The sequence below is a fragment of the Opisthocomus hoazin genome, chromosome 16, assembly GCF_030867145.1.
Source record: "Opisthocomus hoazin isolate bOpiHoa1 chromosome 16, bOpiHoa1.hap1, whole genome shotgun sequence".
NCBI lineage: Eukaryota > Metazoa > Chordata > Aves > Opisthocomiformes > Opisthocomidae > Opisthocomus > Opisthocomus hoazin.
The window spans coordinates 20,616,535-20,638,747 of record NC_134429.1 but is presented as its reverse complement, the minus strand read 5'-3'; the positions used below and the strand labels follow the sequence as shown (position 1 = coordinate 20,638,747).

General features: G+C 54.5%; 1 protein-coding gene and 1 long non-coding RNA gene across 2 annotated transcripts in view; one reads left to right on the top strand and one right to left on the bottom strand.

Moving 5' to 3' along the window:
* ARHGEF16 (Rho guanine nucleotide exchange factor 16) overlaps positions 1-10,479 on the bottom strand; it is a 350,362-nt gene extending 339,883 nt beyond the window's left edge. Inside the window, exon 1 of the mRNA XM_075437221.1 lies at positions 10,375-10,479. Within this exon, the coding sequence (XP_075293336.1) occupies positions 10,375-10,411 (37 nt within the window). The 5' untranslated portion in view covers positions 10,412-10,479. The remainder of the gene's footprint in view (positions 1-10,374) is intronic.
* A 186-nt stretch (positions 10,480-10,665) lies between these two features.
* LOC142363364 (uncharacterized) lies at positions 10,666-21,789 on the top strand. Its single transcript, XR_012765678.1, has 3 exons — positions 10,666-10,830; positions 17,101-17,202; positions 18,498-21,789. It is a non-coding gene; the product is annotated as an uncharacterized LOC142363364 (long non-coding RNA).
* The last annotated feature ends 424 nt before the right edge of the window (positions 21,790-22,213 follow it).

Below are 22,213 nucleotides of genomic sequence, written 5' to 3'. Positions count from 1 at the left end.
CACGAACGGGAGACGAGGAACCACCTTCTGCTCTGAACTTTATCTGGGTAAATACTTGAAGAGTATTCTAGCAGGAAGAATTTAAGAACTCCCAAAGTAACAAAGATCTGGTTTTTATTCCTTATATATGGGATATATGAGCAGAACTGTTTCCGAGCAGAGGGCTTTTCAAAGTTCTCCATGAGGTATCAACTGCTTTTAAATATGACTATTGTGCCATGTAGGGATTTAAATTTATTTTATTCTTACGTGATAATTCTAAAATAAAATATATGATCACTTGCAAGTTGTGCGTGTTCTTTATTTCACATTTATGTAATAAAGTATAAAATGAAACCAGTCCTTTTCTATAAACAGAAATAAACGGTAAAGCAATTTTATGCTACACAAACTTCAAGCACAGCCGTTTAAAAATTAATTTATGTGATTGAGCCCAAAAGGTCCATTCACTGTGAAATAAAAAACACTAAATACTATCATGAAAGGGAGGAGAATGCCAGACTACACGTAAACAAAAGTATTTTTTATAAGTGCCTGAGACAGAATAGAAGATTTCCAGCCAAAACTGAAACTCACAAAAAAAGAAAAAATCTGACCCAATAAATTCAGCAAAAGCATCCCAAGGACCTCGGTGGGAGCTGCAACAAACACAGCGATCGTTAGCAATACTTTATCCAGAAATCAAAGGCAGCTATGCACAGCCCTCCCATTTCACAGACAGTAGCTGAGGGTGAATTCTTTGCTCAGGTTGACGCAGCTGGTTCATCAGCTTCGCAACAACCGCCCCTCGTGCTTTCTCTGCACCCCAGACCAGTCTCCGACCAGGTAATATTGTTCCCGTGGGCTCAAAGTTTGCTGGTTTTTTTTCATTTTAACAGCAGCAGCGCAGTACCCCACCCCCGGTCCCATTCTGCACAATCCTACAGCTTTTCCGTGTTCCGAGCAAAACTTCACACCCAACTTTCCATGTTTCCTGACGGCCAGAGGATCCTCTGCTCAAGGCACAGCAACGCGGGGCTGCGAGAATAAACACGCCTGCTAAATACAGCCTTGGTGCAGGAGCCCAGCTCGCGCTGCGGAGCTGGCCCCAGCCCAGCCCCGTGCCTAAAGCGCGGGTGAAGCCGCTCTGCGGGGACGGTTTACGCAGCGGTGAGGGGAGAATCTCGCCCCGTCCTGCAGCTTCCCCACACATCGCCCGGGAGCGGGACTGGGCTCTCCGGAGCAGGGCAAGGGAACCAAAAACCCCACCGTGGCCCCATCCTCATCCTCACCCTCGCTGCGCGGGTCGCTGGCACTACCTCCACCTTCCTCCAGACCCACCCGCTTCCTCAGCCCGCCTGAGGAAACCACCGTCAGCTTCTTTAGTCCCCCTGAAGTGATTTTATATCAAGTGGGAAGTTGATTTCCCCCCCCCCCCCATAATACCAATAAAATAACAACTCGATATCGCTTCTACGAAAACACCGCTGCTATAAAGCTAAAGATATGGAAAAGAAAATTAACTACTGTTTATGGCAGCAGTTGGAAGGGAAAAAAAAGGCGCAGTGCCTACAAGGGAGCAGATGGCTTATGTCCAACATGGCCCATCTTCTGGGTGTTGCTTCTGCGGGGAGGAAGTCCATGCCACTGCAGAAAACAGCAGCCTGTCTCAGACATGCTGGGGTTGTATAATCAATCATTCCACACGTTAAGAAGAAACCAAGCTGCATTTCTCCATCGGGTGTTGATGTGCAGATGCTAAAAGTGAGTCCCCTTATAGCAATATTTGTGTATTTTATGCACATACGCACAAAGTCTCTTGGGTCGTGTCCTCAGCTGGTGAAAATGAGTTTCACTGATGTTGATACTGATTCACACGAGTTCAGGATCTGGCCTCCCATTTAAAAATAAACCCCGAATTTTTTCGGTTCAACCTCAGTTTTCACAGCAGAGAATTAGGCGCACGTGTCCTGCTCGACATCGTTCACCGATCATACCTGCATCAAACCAACACCGTGTGCACTCACACAGGAAAGAGACATAGTAACAAAAACAGCAAAGAACAGCTTTGGGGCTAAATCGTGGTATCTGAAAAATACAAAATGCCTGGTGTGGTGAAGCGCAGGAGCTCCAGCGCTGAACTGGACGAAGCGCCAAGCTCTGCGCCCGCTGTCGGGGCAGGGGGCCCGCCGAGCCGGACAGCTCTGCGGTGCTCAAGACAGGCGGTGTTTGGCCCTTACAGAAATCTCTTGTCAGGAACAGACCCTCCCCTCTCCCCTCCCACCCTCGGAAGACCACAGAAACACTCAGAACTACTTTGAGAAGATACTGCACACTGGGTAGCACGTAAAAAAAAGCCAGTAGGAAGAGGAGGCGGTATCTGAAATGATGCAGGATTTGCACGATGCTAGGAAAAGCTGCTCCTTGCACTTGCCTGGCCAAAAGCTAGGCTGGCAAACTGGTTCCAGCAAATTCAGCTGACAAAGTACCCGGGGACGTGCGTTTCGCTCAGTACTGACAGGCCATCCTCAGGCCGGGGGGCTGCGGGCGGACAGGCGTGGCTTTGCTACAGGGGAAGCGACCTATGAATCACTCAATAACGCAGACATGCGATAATGAATAGCCAGCCTTCTTTGGTGGTGATAAGATATTTTAACTAAAAACATCAGGGCATGTTTAAAAAATGATTACAAATTATTTTAACAGTGTATTTGCAGAGGGTTATAAAAACAGCTATAATATTTTTGCCTTGGATTCTAGAGTTACCAGTGTGACAGCTAATGCAGTAATGATTTGTTTCAAATGCCAGTGTTTAAGCTGTATAAAGCTGATTTTATACATTTTTCCAGTAGGCCGCATTGTAGTTAATGAAATTAAACACACCAATCGCATTTGTCCCCAGGGGATGAGGAACTGAACACGCCACTGGTTTATTTTTTTATTAAAATAAATTGCAGCCAGCAAGATGGACTAATTGCACACAGAATTGAAAAAGAAACATTCCATTGATATAATTAAGCCAATTTTCATGGACAAAAATAGTTATAGTGGATATAAAATAAGCAGAGCATTCACTACAGTTTGACTTCTCCCCACCCTCCTTATTTCGTACAGAACATTAACTATTAAACAAATACGTCTCTCCAGTGGGCTGACAGCGTTATCTAGCAATGATGGCTAAATTGATCCCAATAACCGACACCGGGGCATTGCGGCTCATAGCTTTGGTGAGAGAGCTCGTAAGCCAAAAAAACAGACCTGCAAAAACCTACCGCATCAAAAATATTACCTTAAAGCAAAGCACCTGAAAGATGTAAAACTACCACGACAAAAATAAATCAGCACCCGGTTTCTTTCAGCCTGACACTTGGCCCCGAGTGCTTGTGCAGTCACTTCTTTCTGGAGAGCCACAGTCCAGCCTCCCCCAGGTTTCTCCATGGCATTACAAAAAGCGAATGGTTAAGAGAAGACGAAGCCTTTCCACACCGGCTCAGCAGAGACCGAGATTTACCGTGATAGAAGCATTATTCTGTGGCCTACTGGAAATAATTTGGCTGTCTCCGTCTATTTTCAGCTGGAAAATCTCTCCCCAAGAGAACCAGTGGCCCCGTTCGCAGTACAAAAGTGGGTCCAGCAGCACGAAAATATGCCTTGTGAACTTTCTGTCACTAATTTGGGCGAAGCGCATCTTCGGGGCGCCGGGGTGAAGGCTCATCCACCCTCCCTTTCTCCCGCTGCCCTGCACGCCAAGCGCTGCCCAAGGGAGCTGCTGGGCACTGGTACCTCTGCACAGAGGAGCACTTTACTCCGGGGCTGAGGAGCTCCGATTCTAGCCCTACCTACCAACGCTAAGCACACATCGTGACCCTTACCACAAAGAAATTTCATCCCAATTACTTAAAAAAAAGCAGCAAGCTGCTTGTCCAGGGTATAAGCACTGAGAAGCACGAAAAAGCATGCTTATTCCAGGGATGAAAGTCATATTTCATTTTTATCAAAGAGGGTCACATCATTCACTGAATGAAGACAAGGAAAAGAAAAACCTCTTCAGGACAGGGACACTCTGTTACAGATTTGGACGCTACATAACGCACAACCTACTGCAATAAAAATAAAAATAAGCAGTACATGAGTAGGTAGCGGTGATGCATGAAAATCCATTAAGAAAATAAAAGAAATAAGGTTGTAGATCTTTTCCACTACGACATCCTCGACCTGAAATTCCTCCACAAAAAAAAAAAAAGGGCATATTTAAGATCAGAAAACACAGCAGTAATTTTGGTGTGGAATGCTGTGGAGTACTGAGATATCAACAGGCTGTTACCCAGAGAGTGGAAACAAATGTGTTTGCACAGATCCTTCAGATGTCTTTATTCTTCACCGCAGATGGACGCTGCGTGTGCGCGTACTCCCTGACATGCTGGTTACTTACCCCGACAGGATTAAAAATCTCTTCGGGGAAACAGGCATAAGAAAATCATTATTCAGCTAAGATTTTGATCCTTTCAGTTAGCCTTCAGAATTGCCCGAATTTATCATTTAAATAATCTCTAACTGGGGAAAAAAATAAACATATCCAGTAAGTGGGGGAGAGCCACCAAGTCGTGGAGACGGAGCGCGAGCTTGCCCTGGCCCCCTGAGCGCAGGCACCGTCTCGCGTGCCATCGGCCCTGCGCTGCGGAGAGCACCTAGTCCCTCAACGGAGATTTTTTTTTTTTCTTCCACTAAACAGTTTCTCACACCAGAATTTTACTGCAACAGGAGGGGGGTGTGTGTAGAAAGTAATAATCAGAGAGAATGTAAATTTTACAGTTAGAAGGGCAAAAGCAAGCCTGGAAAATGCGGATTGTTTTCCTGCTGCTGTCAGCAGGAGCGGACAGGGATCCTCCGCCAGCCCTGACGCCCGCTGCCTCCGCTTCCCCGGCCACGCCGCAGAACCAGCACCACGCTCCCCGCCGCCCAGGTGGCCGCGGAGCCTTACCTCCGCACTGTTTGCAAACTTCTCGAGGCCTTTGTCTTTGAAGCACTGTATTAAATAGTGCAGAGCTTTCATAAAATATCTAAGCCATAATAATCACAGCCGTAATAACAATAATAATAATACTTTTCACTCAATAGGGCCTTTCCTTCCGAGAATCTCAGGGTGCTTTACAAGCATTAATGCACACAGCCGCGCCACAGAAGGACATTTCCCTCTTAAACAGAAGATTCCCTTGTCCTTCACGTCAGGTATCTCGGCTGCGAGCCGAGGCGGGCAGGTGTAACCCCTGTGCAGCGGGCGAGCTGGAGCATTCCTCCTGCTAGCACCGGTCACGGAACGGTTACGTCCGACTGAGGAGCCGGGGTATTATTACAGCGAGCAACGGCGATGAATTACGCTGCTCCCGTGTTGTGAAACCCTAGCTCCAGCCTTGCGTTTTGCTCAGAAGCGAGTGGAGATTGTGGGTGTCTGGGGTGCGCTTGGCTCTCCCCCGTTCGATAGCTCAGAATCCGGCCCATTTCAAACTCTTGCTACGTTAGAAATGAACGTTGGACGGCGTCTGTTTGTGTGGGGAACAGAAGAGCGATTCTTTGCTCTTTCTGACCTCCGTGTCTCCATCAGGTGTTTTGAATAGCAGCCTTTAGAAATATGCTCGCTTTAATTTCTTCCCCTTAGCTCATTAAAGACCTCATTTGCTATTGCAGAACTTGATCTCACACTGCAGTTCCAATACAAAGTCTGAAAATAAGGCAGCTTCATTTGTTGTTAAACAAAGTTTCTTAAAATACAAGTCACTCCATTTCTGCACACAACATGCTGGTTCACGATCGTGCAGTACCTGTAATTTTACTATGTGTTGTAAGACCTTTGTATGTGCATTATCGGTTCGACAGACAAATGCATCTGCATAGACGCGTTTTGCATCGGCACGGTGTTTTTACAGGACATGGGAATTCAGTGAAATTGGAATAACACACCATTCTCCAATGCGCTTTATAAACTTACATTTATACACGCACACGCAACTGCCCTGTGCTGTGAACACACGTGGGTAAAATCACACGTGCTCACACCCGAACTACGGGGACACCCGCGAGCACGGACTTCGCTGCAGGCCAAAATTCAGCCCCGAATCCTGCGTCCCCGCCAGCTCTACCCCTTTGGCACCCGAACCCTGCCGGTCTGCGGGGAAACCCCGCACGCTCCCGCATGCCGAGCCCCCCGCTCTCACCAGGCCTGGGCCCGGGCAGGCAGCGCCCGGTTGCTGTTCCCCCCGCTCTTTCCCAAACCAACCGGGCAGCGAGGGCACCGAGCAGCTGTATTTGCAGAATTTTGAATTTTTTTTTTAATTTTTTTTTTTTTTAAGACTAAACTGATCTTAAATCCTTGGTAATTTTTGTTGAAGCGCTAATTACATATCACCTTAATTAGCGGATCACCACCCCCCACCCCCCCTTCCCCGCCCGGCATCCCTAATTGCCTAATTGAACAGATCCGGGGCAGGGCGGGCGAAGCAGCCGCGGCGGCGGGGACCCAGCTGCGGGCCGGGCTCCGCGGATCCCCGCACGTCCCCGCGCAGCCCGCCCTGCCCCGGCCCTGCGGCTGCGAGCCGGCATGGCGAGCCCCGCACCGCACCGCCGGGAGCCCCAGCCCCGCGCCGCGGCTTTTTGGAGATTTATCTGTATTTTTTGATTTATTTATATTTTTTCTTTTTTAATTTATTTTTTTCTACCCCACCCCAACCCCCTTCCCCCCGTTTGCAAACGAGCTGCGGGAGCCGGTTTCCAGCTCGGGGGTCTGGGTGCGGATAGGGCAGAGGCGGCGGCAGGCTTGGAGATGTTTAAAAAAAAAAAAAAAAAGAAAAACCAAAAACACGAAAAAAAAGAAAAAAACAAACCACCCTTCACGCCCGAAACCGCCGTAAATGTTCTCCCCCCGTCTCGGAGCGTCTGCCCAAGCCGACAGAGCCGCACGCCGAGACGCGGGACTCGGACTCCAGCCCCGGCGCTCGCTGCTCTCCCGCTCCCTTTCCCCTCCGCCGCCTCATCAGATTTAATTAAAAAAACCACCAAAACACAACCAAAACCGGTGAAGGGGAAGCTGTCCCCCTCGCAGCAGCCCCGGGGCGAGGAGCAGGTACCGGGGGCACCGGGCTGGGCTCGCCGCACCCCGCAGCCCGCCCGGGAGGCTGCAACGGCTCTGCCGGGAAACTCCGACCCGAAACTTCGCCGCGTTCCCGAAGGGGCTGCGGAAACACCGGCCGCCCTTTGCCAGCACCAACGTTTATTTAGAGCCCGAGGTCCGACAAAAGCCCGTCCGTGCGTGGTTTGGGATTATATTTGCGCTCTGCAAACGCAGTTCGGGGATTTCGAAAGGAAACGAATTTGCGTGCGAGGCGCAGCGCCTCGCTCATGGATTTGCCGCCTCTCCACCCTCCCGTTCGCAGAACAGAGACCGCCAGCCGCCGCAGGACCTGCTCCCCAGCCACCGATAGTTTTATTTGCTCGCCAAAGGACCGGGCCCGTTGGCCGCGGGGGCACGGGCACGGCCGCCCCCCGCCCGCCCGCTCCAGCGGCCACCCCGTCGGGGCTGCCGGCACCGGCCCGGGCCCCGGGATGGCGGGGCCGGGAGCAGGGCACCTTGACCCGCTGCGGCCCCCGCACCCCGACCGAGCCCCATCTTTTGATTTATAACCGTTACCGAAAGCTCCCACCCACCCCCCCGGAGGCGAGCGATAAAGCGAGCGAGAACAATTCCCATCCTTGGTTCATCTCCGCCGCCGCCGGTACCTGCCCTTCTCCCGGTGAGCCGGATTCAAATCCCCCAGAATTTCAGTGTTAAACCCCCCCCGATCCGTTCACCCCGTCCCCACGTCGGGTGACAGAGTAGAATTCCCAGGGGGGCCCCACATCTGCGGAAAATATTGCCCAACGAAATGAAATCCTGCAGCGCGCTGGGTCCCGCCGCCGGGCCCGTCCCGCATCGCCCCGGCCGGGTGCGGGGCTTCAGGCGGCGGCCGGCGAGGAGGGCTCGGGGCGGGACGTGCGGGATTCCGTGCGGGAGCTGCCGTTCCGACCACCTCGCCGATGTTAAGGCGGCAAGACCCGCACACACGTATCCGCGTTACATCTGTTTCGCAAATAAATACTCCTGGGATACCGAAACCTCAGCGTCGGGCTACTGTGCTGAGCTGCGAGCCCAGAAAAATCCGCGGCTGGAACCCCGTAAACCGTTGGGCCCTGTATCGTGTTAAACACCTGATTTTAATCAGAGCTCAGCCCTCCGAACAGGCGCTGCAGCCTGTGCCGCCGGCGCTCCCCAGCCCCTCTGCTCCCCCCCCAGCCCGCAGCAGCCGCCTCACCGCTGTCCGCACAGCTGCAAAAAACCCGCACCCTCCGCTGCCCACACAGCTGCAAAAAGCCGGTGCCTTTTGCAGAAGGAAAAAGCAAGAGGAAAGGATAACAAAAAAAAAAGAGAAAAAATAGAAATATTCCAACTCTATTCGACCTCGCTTTCACAGCCAAGAGAGCTCTGAAAATTACCCTTCTCCTTAACAACCTAAAACAATAAGCGATGACTTTTTAAAAAGTTATTATTTGAATGGGGGCTTTTAAAGCGTGTATTTATTGGGGGAAAAAAAAATATATATATATATCCCAGGATTAACTGAAAGACAACTTCCCAAAGAGCGCGGCAACGCTGACCGCGCTAACTGCACCCCCCCGCTTCCGAGCACCGTTTCTGCGGGCAGAGCCGCTCTCGCTGGGGCCGCGGGTGCGTGCGGGGGTCCCAGGGACGCGGGGCTGGTTTGGGGCTGGGGGCTGGAGCCGCGGCCAGGGCGGGCGCCGGGCCTTGGGGCGGCTGTGCCGCTCCGGAGGAAGCGACGGGCGGCGGTGGGTGCTCGCCCACGCCGGGACCCGCCGCCAAACTCCGCAACAAAGCGAATATATAGAGATATAGATATTTTTGTTGTTGTTTTTTGTTGAAGCGAGCTGGGCTGAGGAGCCGGGTCTGGAGCGCGATGTCCCCTCTCCGGGCAGGGAGCGGGGAACCTCCGGCTTCCCGAAGCCAGGAATGCCCGCTGACCTGGAGGAGCTGGGAAAAAGCTCCCGAAAAACGAATTTCAACGACAAAAATCCACCCCGGAGCCCACGCGTGGGAGCGCTGCGGACCCTCCCGCTGCCCCCCGCCACCGGGGCTTGGAACCGCGTCCAACGGCGGGGGGCTGCGGGCTGCTCCCCCCTCCCCTCCCGCACGGGGGGGCGGGGAGGGCCCCCCGCACCCCCTCATCGCCCCGCTCCCAGCCCGGCAGAGCCCTGCCGAGAGGTTTCCCCGGGAGCAGGAGCCGGGAGCCGCCGGGCCGAGCTCCTGGCAGGGCTCGGGCTGCGCTGGGACCTGGGCAACCGCCGGGCGCGTCGCGACAGAGCCCGGGAGAAACAGAAACTAAATAAGAAGAGTAAAAACAATAACAATAATGACAGCAGCGCGGACGGGCTGCCCCCGGGATCCCCCGCCGCACCCAGCCCGGCGGGGAAACAGACCGAGACCCCCCCAGAGCGGGCTCTGCGGGGGGGGAGGGGGGGGGCGAGAAAAGCCCCAGCTCTTCCCTCCGAAAGCCGCGCTCTCCTCCTCTGCAAACCCAGCCTAGGAACGACTCGAAGGGAAGGAAGGAAGGAAGAAGGGTCCGGTGGAAGACGGAGGAAAAAAAAGCTGCGCGAGACTTACGAGCCGCAATTCCACCCCCGAGTCAATTTTTTTTTAAAAAATTAAAAATTAAAGACACTCCCCCGCGCTCCCCTCCCCCAGACCTTCTTCACCCCCAGCTGGGACACCCGAGCCGCGTCCGGGATCTTCCCTCCGGACCTGCGAATCCGAAGCCCCTCGGCTGAGAGCGGATCCATAATTTTTTTTTTTTTTCTTTTTCCTCGCTACAAACTCCCTTCCTTCCCTCTCCTCGATAATTGTTCCCGAGACTGGAAGGGTTTCTTCCCCCCCCCCCCCCCCCCCCCCCCCCCCCGGCTCAGGTCCCCCAGGCGCTCCCATCAGACGCCAATCGCAGGCCTCTAGCGCCCACTATTTCAAGAGCCGGGAATATGATTTCACAAGACTTGGAACGGCTCAATAAAAAAAAAAAAGTTGCTATCCCCTTTCGTCAACTTCCAGCTAACTTTCGCTTCCCCCCCCCCCCCCCTCCGCCCCCCCCCCCGGCCCCGCGCCGCCCGCCGAGCCCCGCCGTAGCGCGGTGCGGGGCAGCGCGGAGCGGTGAGGGACGCCCGGTCTCGGCGCGGACGGGGCCGGTCGGCTCGGCCGCGGCGGGGAGGGAGCGGGGCTGCAGCCCCCCGGCCCGGCTCCGAGCCCCCCCCCCCCCCCCGCCCCGGCCCGGGTGCGCGGAGGAAGGGAGGGAGAGGACCTACTTTTGGGCAGTTTTCTCGCCCGCGCCTTGGATCGCATGGTGCCGGCCGGCGGATGCCTCTCCTCCTCCCCGAGCCCAGAAGCAGCTACACACTATCTTCATCTCCCAAGCATTGTCAGTTTGGACACCTTCGCACATGCGCACAGAGCATTCAATCTGACACCCTCACCAGGGCCAAAAAAACTTTCCAATGTATTCATCATCATCAGGGGTGGTTGGTGGTGGGGTGGGTTTTTTTTTTTTTTCTTCTTTTTTTTTTTTTTTTTTTTCTTTCCCCTGTCCTATCCTCTTCTTCACACCACTTATCTCCCCCCACCTCCTCTCTCCCGGCACCGCCGCAGCCTTCCCCTGATCTGCCCCTTTAAGAAAAAATCAGCCCTCTCCGCTCCTAACCCTCCGCACACTGACCTTACACACCGGACAATATTTCAGGATCAAGGTGCCATCCCGTAAAGAGGTGATTATCATTATCTTATTATTATTATTACTGCTACTAAACGGCAATGCTGTAGAGAGTTTGTTAACGGGTGTCATCGCGTCATTGTACCTATTTTAGACGTGCTTTTATTTTTAACCTGAAAAATATGTATTTACAGTAACTTCTCAGCCAGCGTCTGCCTGTGTTTTCTTCCTTTTTACCCCTTTTTACTTTCTCTCCCCCCCCCCCCCCCCCCCCCCCCTTCGGCTCAGGGGCTCGCAGAACTTTTAAAATAACGTGATTTGCACTTTATGTTCCGCCGGCATTTCTCGCGTCTCCCGCAGAATATTCCCCCCCCCCCCCCCGGCAGCCTCCGCTGTCTCGCCCGCCTTTACGCAGGTTTTGAGCCAGAACGCGGACACCCCCCCCCCTCCCCGCTCCCCGGGGTGATGGGGGGGGGGCACAGACCGGCGGGGCGCGGAGCCGCTCGGCCCCGGGGCCTCTCCCCGGGTAGCGCCGGGGTGCGGAGCTGGGGGGTCCCGGCCCTCGCCCCCCACCCCCGGGGCACCGCGCAGCTCCCGCGGGAGCGGGGTGAGGGGGGGGGGGTCCGCGCCGCTCTCTGGCTCGTTTCAGGTGAAGGCAGCGCGGCCGGGAGCGCTCCCGAGGGACGGGGGAAGCCGGGAAGAGGGCGGAAAGGGGGGAAGAGGAAGGAGGAAAAAATATATAGAAGCCCCCCCCCAAGCCCCCCGGGACCTGCCCGTCCCCCCCCGGGAGAGAAGGTAGCGAGAGCTCGGGCAGAGCCGCTTTGAAGCGAGGAGCGGAGTGTAAATAGCGCGGTGATTGATGTGCTGCCTTTGACTGCGGAGAAAGCGCTATTTTAATTCAAGTGGCCAGGTCAGATGGTCACGGAAGAAGGTTGAAAGGTAGGATTTAATGAGATTAATATGGAGAGGGGGGGGGGAAGAAAACGCGCGCCTCCGTAACGGCTCGCTGCCGTCGCGGGGCTGGGGAGCGGGGACCCCGCAGCCCTCCCATCGCCCCAGGGCTCTGCTGGGAGCCGGGCCGCCGGCTGCACCCCTGCCCTGCAGGTGGAACTGCGAGGGGCGGGGGGGGGGGAAGATTCTGCCTAATTACCGGTTCCCCCCCCTCCCCTTAATAAACTCTTTAATTGCGAACAGGAGCCGGGCCCTTGCAGGCGCTACCTGGGAGCCGGCGTGGAGGGGAAGGGGGGTGGCGGAGCACAAAAATCCCTCCGAGGGGGGACCCGCCGGGCCCCCCGGGGCCGGGAGAACGGGCTGACCGGCCCCGCCGAGCCCCCCCGGTGGAAGGAGAGGGCCGACGTTTCCCATTCACCGCACCAGTTCACCCAGCGACCCCGGCTGCCTCCCGCATCCCCGCACCCGGCTGCCGCGGGACGGGCCGATCGCAGCCCGCAGACGTCCCGGCTGGTCTCTCCGCGTCCTTCCAGCGCCGGCCCCGCACGGACCGAAGCGCAGCCCCCAGACCCGCGGGGAGAGGAGGCGGGGGGATGCCCAGGTGCCCGGTACACCCCACCCCGAGCCGGGAAACCCGCGGGCACCGAGGGACGGGCGGCCGGGCTGGAAGCGGGGGGCACGGCAGCCCGCAGCCCTGCCCCGCCACAAGCCCGGCTTTTGTTTTCCTGCAGACCCCCCACCCCCGGCCTGCAGTTTCCCCCCCCCAGGAACGCAGATTTCCCTAGGAAACAGCTCCTATAACCAATTAAATGAGCACGCAACGGCGGACCCGCTCGCTGAGGTTTTGGGGGACGCAAAACGTTTTCGGGGGTGTACGGGGGGGGGGGTGCGGGGTGTTCCTCCCCGCTGTAGCTGGCGGTTCTGCGAACGAAGCCCCCGAGGAGCGATTGCAAAGCCGCCGGGAGAGCCGGGGGCTGGGGCTGCCCTCCCCTCGCCCCCGCCATCCCTTCCCCGCGTTTCTGGCTCGCCCCGGCTGCGGGAGCGGCTCGGCGGGCACGGCCCCGGCGGGAAGAGGGAGGGGGAAAAAATGGGGGAAAAAAAGGAAAAGGATAAAAAAAAAACCCAAACAAGGAACGAATTTTTAAGCGGGGGTGTCGGGGTGTGCTGGCGGCGGGCTGCGGGACGTGCGGGAGGGGACGCGCTGCCACCTCCACCACGAGCAGTGTCCCCTCCCGCACCGGGCAGGCCGTTGCGGTTCAAGCTCGATTTAAGCCCCCCCAAAAAATGCTCTGAAGGCAGCACGGCTGGTGGCGAGGGCAGGGGAGGCTCCGGGGCCCGACCCGCCCGTCCCTCCGGCCCCTGCCGAGATTTTTGTCACGGGTGGAAGCCTGACACCCCCCCACCCCGGGGCTCCTATCCCGCGGCTGCCACTGGCTTTTACAGCCTGCACCTGTCTGCGTGCGGCTTCCACGCGGGACAGCTAATTAATCGGCGTGGAGGAAGGGAGCAGGGGGCCGGGGGAAGCCGGCGGCCCCAGCCACGCAAGCAACCCCGCAGACACGCGTGTCGGCGAGGGGCTCTCCCCAAGGCCAGCGTGGGGCAGACCCGGAGCGGGCTGGAGGGGGGAAAAAAGAAAAGAAAAACCATAAAAGTCTCCCCCGGAGGCGGCCGCTGCTCCGCCGAGCCTTCCTAACGCTCTCCTCCGGGGAAACGAGCCGCCTTCCCACTTCCCACCCCACGCGTGTCGGGGCAGAGGGACCCCCCGAGCCCCCCGGGGCTCAGCCGAGCCGGCGGCAGCGGGATCCGCCCGTCGGGGGTTTCCAGCCTCCTCCCCGGCCCCTGTTCGCCCCTTCCTCCCCGCACCACGCAGCTCGCCGCCTGCCCCGCGCCCTTCGCGGGGGTCCCCGCACCTCTGGGGAGGGGGGAAATGGGGGGGCTGGCGCGGCCATAATTTACAGGTGGGTGGCTTGGCGTTTTCAGCGCAGCTTCCCCGCGCATTTTACGCGGCCGGCTTTGGGAACCGGCTCCAGGCGGGACTCCGCAGGTCCGAGCCCAAAATATTTTTAAGCGGTAAAGAAGATTAAAAGCGGTCGAGGCGGTCCGGGAGCTGCCGCGCGCGCAGAGCAACCCCTTCCCCTTCCCGAGGATTTGCGCGTGAACCACTCGTTGTTTCTGCGTGACGATTAGAGCGAGAATTAACATTATAAACTACGCAGGGTCCCGGTGGCCTCCGACGGGGCTGCTCGCCGGCAGGGCCAGCCAGCCCCGGACGGATTAGGCGGTGACAATGTCACACGCTTCCCCAGAGACTTATTTTTTGCCCCCCCCTTCCTAATCTGCCGTTAATAAGCGGAGAAAGCACACACACACCCGCCACGCTGTAATGAGGGTCTGCCTTCGACCCACGCAGAGGGCAGCTCGCCCCGCAGCCCCGCCGGTGCCCAGGAATTTCAACGCCTTTCGGCCGCGGCCGGAGCCCCCTGTCCCGCGTGGGGCCGGCGCCCGGGGGCACCTGAGGACAGCCCCGGGGCTGCGGGGGGGGCCGTGCCCCCCGCCGAGTTCGTCGGCTCCCCGCCCGCAGCGGCCGAGGCAAAGAAAAATAAAATAAAAATTAAAAAAAAATATATATTAAAGCCATCAGCGGGCAGCTGCAAGGGGCGGGCAGCTCGTGGGGCCGGGCCGGGGGCTGCGGGGCCGGTTGCGGGGCTCCAGCCCCTTTTGCGGGCAGGGAAACACCGACCCAGGCTGGGTGCGGGGTCTCCCTCAGCCGGGGGACCCGAGCAGCTCCACTCCTGAAGCGGGCGATTTGCGCGCTCCTCGGTTTAAAAATCATTGAAAGCCTTTGAGAGGCTCCAGCAGAAACACCGCTCTGAGAAAGGCAGAAATGTCTGCATTTCCTACAGGAAAAAAAAATACCGGGTCACCCTCCTGGTCCTCTTAGCAATGAAATTCACGGGGGCAGGGGGGGGGGGGCACCAGCGCAAAACCCGTGCGTGCTCGCTGCTGTCCTGACACTCGAGCTGCGCAGAAATCGCTCTCCGCATCAAAATGCCTTTATCAGACTTCCCCCCCCCCCCCCCTTATTTCTAGAAGCAAACACTGGCTCCTCCGGCCATGAAAAAACACCGTGTAAATTGCCATTTAAGATTTTTCAAAAAACACGCTCAGCTATAAGAATTCCTACGAATTCGTTACACTCCGCCGTGCGAGGCTACGCCTTGCCGGTCCAGGGTAAGGTAAAAACGCACGCCCTAAAATACGAAGTCGTCAAAAGAAAAGCAACATTTACATTTGAATATCTAACTCGAACGGTATTATAATTACAATCGTAAAAGATCGCGCGCTGCTGCCTTCCCGACGCCAGCCCGAGAACAGACAGTTTTCGGCGGGTGTAAACACAGCAGTTTTAATCACGACGGTCTCTCGGAATGAAGGGAAATTAAGGAGTTATAGCAATTTTTCCCCAGACGTTTGATCAAAATATTTTTGCCGGGAGAGCGCTTGCCAAATGAAAGCGAAATGGCAACGACGGGGCGCTGGGATGCGGCGAGCGGAGGCGCGGTGGAAGGAGCCCGAGTCCCCGGGGGCTCGGGGCAGGGCTGCCCCTTCCCTGGGGGGGGTCCCCCTCCTCCCCTGGGGGTCTCCCTCCTCCCCCGGGGGTCCCTGGGGGGGTCCCCCCGCTGCGGGAGGCGGCACCGGGAAGCGGGTGCTCGGCGCGGGATTTTGGGGTGTTTTCCAGCCGAACCGGGGCGTTCTGCGGCCCCGCAGCGGGTTGGCATCGCCTCCCCTCCCGCAGCGAGCCGAGCCCGCTCCCCGCGGGAACCCCCGGCCGCCAGCCAGAGGAAGACTCCGCTGCCTTCGGCCCGGCCGCCGGCACCGGGGCTGGCAGCCCGAGGGGAGATCGCTTTAATTAAGTTTCACGGAGGGGGGGGAGGGTGGAGGCGGGTGAACCGAAACCCGCCCAGATTCCGTTCGCCGGCCGGCCGGAGCTCGCTGCCCTCCCGGCTCGCCCCCCGCCCCGGCGGGAGCCCCCTTGTGCCCCCCGGGTCTGCTCGGGGATGGGGGGGGGGGGTGTCAGTCTCCGGGGCGATACTGCCCTCCCCAGCCCCCCGCGCAGGTTACGCGCCCGCGTCGCTTGCTTCCCCCCCCCCCCCCCCCCCGCTCCCGACGGCTGCGGCGGAGCCGGCTGTATAATTATTAGCTATTAATTGAGTTCAAGACCTTTTACGGCTATGGGAAATGAGGATCCCGACCACTAATCCCAAGCCTCGAGCGGGGAGAAAGCGGCCCGGGGCTGGCTGGGCCCGGCCCGACACCACGGTCCGGGGGGGCGGGGGAGCCTGCACGCCAAAAGAAAAAAATAAAATTAATTAGGTGAAAATTATAGAAACTTTAAACCGATGGATTTATTTACGAGATCCCTTTGGGGGGCTGCCACTCGAGAGCGGGGGGAGAAGAGGGCAGAGGGGCGAGGGCTGGCAGGGGGGGACAGGGGCAGCCTCGGGGTCCCCCCAAGCCGGTACCCCGGCTTCCCCGCCGAGCAGCAGGGTGGTTCTTACCGATTCAGTTTCCACATAGCCTTATCTTTTTTACATGCTTCCACCTTCCAATTAAAACTTCCCCAAATTGCCAAAAAGCCTTATTTGCATGCAGGGGACCCGGTTCAAAGATGCTAACTTATTGTCTCCTCGCAGAACTTAACATTTCTCTCTTCAGTTCCCACTTGAAAGAAGTTTTAGAACAGTATTCAAAGACTGTCCAAACGAACAAAACCTGCCCCTTCGCTCGGGAGAGAAATCCGGTGTATTCAATCAGAGGGCATATTCTCAGAAGTTTGCAGATTTGGTTTTAAAGGCTGTATTGTTCGTGCCTTTTTCCTGAAACTTTTTTTTTCCAGAGAACGGCTCACATGCCTGCAAAGGATTATTAAAATAAAACATCATAGAGCTTCCCCCCCCCTTTTTCACTGTTTAGAATTACTTTTCTGGAAGAGCTTTCCAAGCATCTCCTCCCGCCCCCCAAGTCATAATTAAGAACATTTTTTTTCTACCAAACAGGAAAAGTAAAGGATCAAACCCTTTTCCAAAAGCTCCTTTTTTTCCTTAAACGCTAACAACAGAGCTGTGCGCTTCAGAAACACCTATCTGCTACAAATACACCTGAAAATGGTCCTGGTGCTCAAGAGGTGTTGTTCTCCCACAGCAGAACAAATGCAAGCAGCGAGGCTTTCACGGCGGGCGAAGCCAGAAGCGGCTCTGCAAGCATGAGAGAACCGCAGACTGCAATCCTCGCTGGGTTTTCGAAAGCGGGACGGGTTCTCTGCCTTCAAATCTCCCCTCCCCTCTCCCCCCATCCCCGCGTTTTTCTTTTTAAGGTGAAAAGATGATGACCCCGCGAGCTGAGGATGCAGGACTCCCTGCGACAAACTGCGGGGAGCCGGCGGCACCCCGGGTACGATGAACTCCTTTCCACAAAGGTGCGTGAGGGAAGCAAACAGGGACCTGGCGGGACACGACCATATTTCATTCATTTAATACAAAGCAGCTTTTAAAAAAAAAAAACCACCTTACAAAAACTGCGGTTGGGAGCAGCACTCCGGGGCCGGGGGCAGAGGGAAAAGGGGCGACTGATGGGGTGAGATGTGATTTTGCCGTCACGCTTCGCTCCGCAGCGCGGGTGCGCAATGCACGGGGGTGGGGGAGGACACACGGACAGACCCCGGGCCGGCCCCACGCGTGGGGCAGCCCCGCAAAGCTCGGGAGCATCACGCAGGGCGCGGCAGCCCCATGGCTTTGGGGGGGGTGTGAGTGGTGTCCTCCCCCTGCCCCCCCCAGCACCCCTCATTGCCCCCGCAGGTCCCTGGCCCGCTCCCCGCCAGCCTCGCGAGCAGCACCGGAATAACACGAGTGGGCACAAAGGGCCCCTGCCCTGGGGTCTGCAGATTGCACCCGGGGGCAGGGAAGGATTTATGGCCCCCCTTAAGTGACCGGTGTCTCCAGTCTGAGGCAAAGCCAGCAGTACCAAAAATCATTTTTTTTAAACTGTAGGGCATCAAGAGCTCATTTAGGTTTACCAATTAACAGAGACCGACAGTAGAAAGTAACAGTAAGAACACGTGTTAAAGCGCAAGAGAAAGAATTCCATCCATTTCCATGCGAGGTGGATTGTATCCAGGAAGAATGAGTCAACTTCATTCCTCGAGTACAACTCACTGAGCTGAGCAGGATTACACCAGGCATCAGTCTGGGTCATCTCCCCCCCATCTCACATATTGCTGTCCAGCTAATTGTCACATCAGTGTTGTTACAGGCTAGAGAATTTTTAAAAAATGCTTTTCATCACTGGAAAATAATGATTTGACAATTTTTTTCCCCCCCAGTATCACATCAGTGACAAGTCATCATTCAGCCCAAGTCACACACACGAGACAGCATGATCCAGCGCAGGAAGGAGCAGCTTTGTGCTGAGGGCACAGGGAAGAACCACCAGAGCTTAAGCACATCACGGCAGTGCTTGTGCTCCCAGCTGCCTGTCCTGCTGCTCGTTCTTGTTTCTCCTTCATCCACATATTTAGTGTTAAACTTTGCAAGGTTTTGGTTTAATTTCCACGGAGGAGATGAGAATTCTTGAAGCCACTGAAATGTTTCCTGACAGGTATTCTTACTCTACAGAGGGATGCAATTAATTTCAGAGGGAAAAGCAGCATGTTTAAGTAATTGATAGAGAAATCTTTCTCCAATCACACATGCACATTTTTGTTTCTTTTTGCAGGTGGAAGAATAAACTACTTATCACTGTAAGAGATTTGGGTTGCAGTCTCAGAAGATGGTGCTGGGAACACCTGTCAGAGTTTTGGTCTTTGCATTCAGACACCCACGGTTCCCCACAGCCCCCCCTGCACCTGCTTTAAGGCACAGAGCTCAAACATCCAAAGCCAGATCTCCCGGCTCTTCACCCTCACTGCTGGGTTCTTGGCTCACAAACTGGCAGCACGAGAACTTGTGGCAATCCCACAGCAGCCCAGCAGTTTCCTTGTTAGAACGAGGCACAGCTAGTGATAAACTAATTGGTGAATAGTTAAAAACCAAGCTCCATTTTTTAAGAAGTGGTTAGAAATTTAAATGCAAATATATACAAAATATCCAATGGTTTTTATGAATATAAATGTCTACCTTACGACCACTATTTTCCAGCCAGCTTTCCAACCAGGGCAGTCTTTGCTCTTCTGTATCTACAATTGTACCATTTATAAGCCAGGAGCCCACCTTGCCCAGATGCTTGTTCCTACAGTGACTCATGTTCCACTGGGTTTGTTCCTGCGAAGACTTGCGTTAAAACAGAGGAAAGAGCAGAACCTCTGAGGAAGGAGCACTACGTTTTGGAAAGCACCAGACATACTCACTATTCCCCATCAAAAAATGAAAGCACCAATCTACATTCTGTGTAGGAGAAAGGCTTTTACTGTTGGTATAGCATTAAAAGTGAAAAATTAATTTGATACCTGGGTCAAACAAGTCTTGCTGAATAATAGTGCTTACTCAATGCCTTAAAAATGGTTTTCCTAGAGGAATACACTTGGGAAGGAAAAACTCCTAAATTACCTAGCTAAGGCATGGCAGATTACTTTCATTCTATCGATCTGTTGAAGCCCCTCCAATCACACTTCCCTGAGAAAAGCTCACCACTGCTTGCTGGCAGCATTTCACAGAATCACAGAATGGTAGGGGTTGGAAGGGACCTCTGCCTGACTGCCACCGGTTCCTGGGTTCTGCAGGGGAATTCCTTCCCCACCTTCGTGATTAAAAAGCAGCGTGTGACAGTGCCCGAGAGCTCAGACTGCCACAGCTCGCCGCTCCCCAGCCCAGTCCGCAGTTCGGGGTGGGCAAGGGGTGCGTGCTCGAGCCTCTCGTTCCGCAGACACCGTCCATGTGATCTCAGCTCTAGCACACATCACGCAACAGCTACAAAAGGGCTGTATCAGCAGAGCCCAACAGATACAGCTCCACCCAAACTGCAAAGACATTCAGAAATCCATCATCTCCAGCACTGTCTGTAAGCGTTAAGGTTAGTATTTGGTTACCTGCTTTATATCAAGTGGAAAAAACAAAGACAAGGAAGTTTCCAGGCAACAGCTGGCCTGGCAGGTTACAGCTCAGGGATCCGAACGAGCACTGTTTTCGAGACTCGCTCCAACTCTACCTCATCATTTCTATACAACACACAAATTGTGGCACTTCCATTAGGGAGAAGCAAGGTACCTTCCAGCCAGAGTGTGTGTTTCTAAACACCTGACCAGAGCAACAGCCCAGTAAGGCACCATCTGCTGCCATCCCCATCCTTCTGGGTTTTACCCCGTAACCTGCTGAATCAGGCATTTTACAGGTGGGAAACCCAAAGCTCTGCTGCTGCCCAAAAGGCAAAGCTGCTCCCAAGGCCTGGGGTGGGTAGGATGCTCCCAGGGGCAAGTACTGCAGAGCCAAACCAAAGACCTGAACATGGTGATTAAAGGTTCCCAAGGCAGAAAGGATCCCAGCCATTCTCGTTTGCTTGGGGTATTAAGGCCCATTGCCTTGAGGCACCTACCAAGGGAGTCCCCTGTCCCACTTTTCCCTGGCAGGCTAAGCCTCTGAGCGAAGGCAGAGCTCTCTCATGAGCTTGCCACCACTAAAAGAAGAAAAAATCATGTCACAAAAAGTTCCCATAAATTTAAGAAGTGTTTTTGATACAGAAGTTGGCACAGCAAGCTGCAAACTTGAGTCTATTCAATAGGAAAGGACATCTTATTTTTGGAGGCCTTTCTTAGGATTTTGTTTGATTCATTTACTGCCCTGAAGCTACCCACTCTACTGCTGGAAGAGCAGCTTCCAGACTCACCGATGAAAGAACAGAGGAGCAAAATGGTAGTATGGTAGGACACTTCTGTCCTCTAGGCAACAACACAGCTACGCGGGACACTCCAGCAGAGCTCCCAGCTTTCACAGCAAATCATCTTTAAAGTCACCATGTACACAAGAGCAGGGAGCCAGCAGAGCAGGCGAGCACATCACACCAAACCAAGTTCAGCAGCAACGCACAAGTTCTGGCTCCCAGTCCCACCATCAGACTGCACCATCTGGTGCCACACAGGGTATTCCCAAAAACCCGGGTCCCTGCAGAGAAGCTGCGCCCAACACTGTCGCACCCTGACATTAGCTTGAGACACTTGTGTCTTTCCCAGCAGTTGGCCAGAAGCTCGCAGCAGTGCCCGTAGTACTGTTCCCCGATATATACCACAAAATCTTCTCATGGTTTCACTCCAGATGCTGTTAGTGCCCCAGAACAGATCTATCACGCATTGCTTGACGGCCATTCAGCCACAGATTCTCCCTTCAGAATAAATTAGATGGGGAAATAGTTTCATTTCTCTGCAGGATAAAGTTAAATAGAGTGAAGTGAGAAGTTTCTTTAAAAATAATGGAGTGAGATCACCCGTACAGTGATTTTGAACAGCTCAAATAAGAGCAGTGCTCGCACTTCGCGAGGACATCCCGAGGAGGAGGAGGCTCTCTCCATTTCAGCCACTTGGGTGCGTGACAAGAGGGACTGCTCATTCACAGGGGGAACAGGTTTTCTACAAAATTATTACTAACAGCTTTTTCACTCCGCTCTTAAGCAACCCAGAACATGAATCAATTAAAGATCACAAGAGAACTCGACATTTTCAAGGGAATTTGAGTCTTAATCGATTATTTCATCACAAAGCTCAGCTGAATGGACCATCTAGGCAGTGAAACACTTCATTCCCAAGCATACTGACCACTCAATCTGGGCTGGCAGGGCACAACAAGGGTGTGAAGAATGACCATGGAATAGTAAAGCCCAACAGGAGAAGTAGTGACTAGTGTCCCCCGACTTCTTTTCAAAACAGGTAGGAGTTGCAGCTCTGCTCAAGACTAACTCACAGCTTTGCAAAAGCTCTGGCAAGCCAGCAGGTCAGCATTTCTGCATTGTAATCACCTCAGCCTTTAATTTTTACAGCTGGGCCTGTTTATCACAGCCTCACTTTAAACAAAGCCATTTAAAACTCTGCATCTTACCATAATTAAATAAAAGAAAAGAAGATTTTTGTTCTCGGTGTCGTCATTCACCCCGACACTGCTGCTTTTCCAAGCAAGCCACAGTTTAGTATTTCCCCCCCTATCAAATGCATACAAACTAGTACCAAGATTGATTGTTTTCTCATCATCTGGGTTGTTGGAAAGCCATATTTCTGACTGTTTCACCATTTAGCTGTTTTCTCATGGGTCATACAAGCATATATTGCACAATGAAATTCTGGATGCTTCTGTATTAAGAACACCCCAAAATTTATCATACATATGATACAGATCTGGAAAATACTCAGGCAACTTTAGACATATAAACTGCCACAAACCCACAGAAGCAAGAGATCATCTCTTAAAGAATAACCAAAACCCAGAATATCTCACCCAAGAACAGAAATGCAA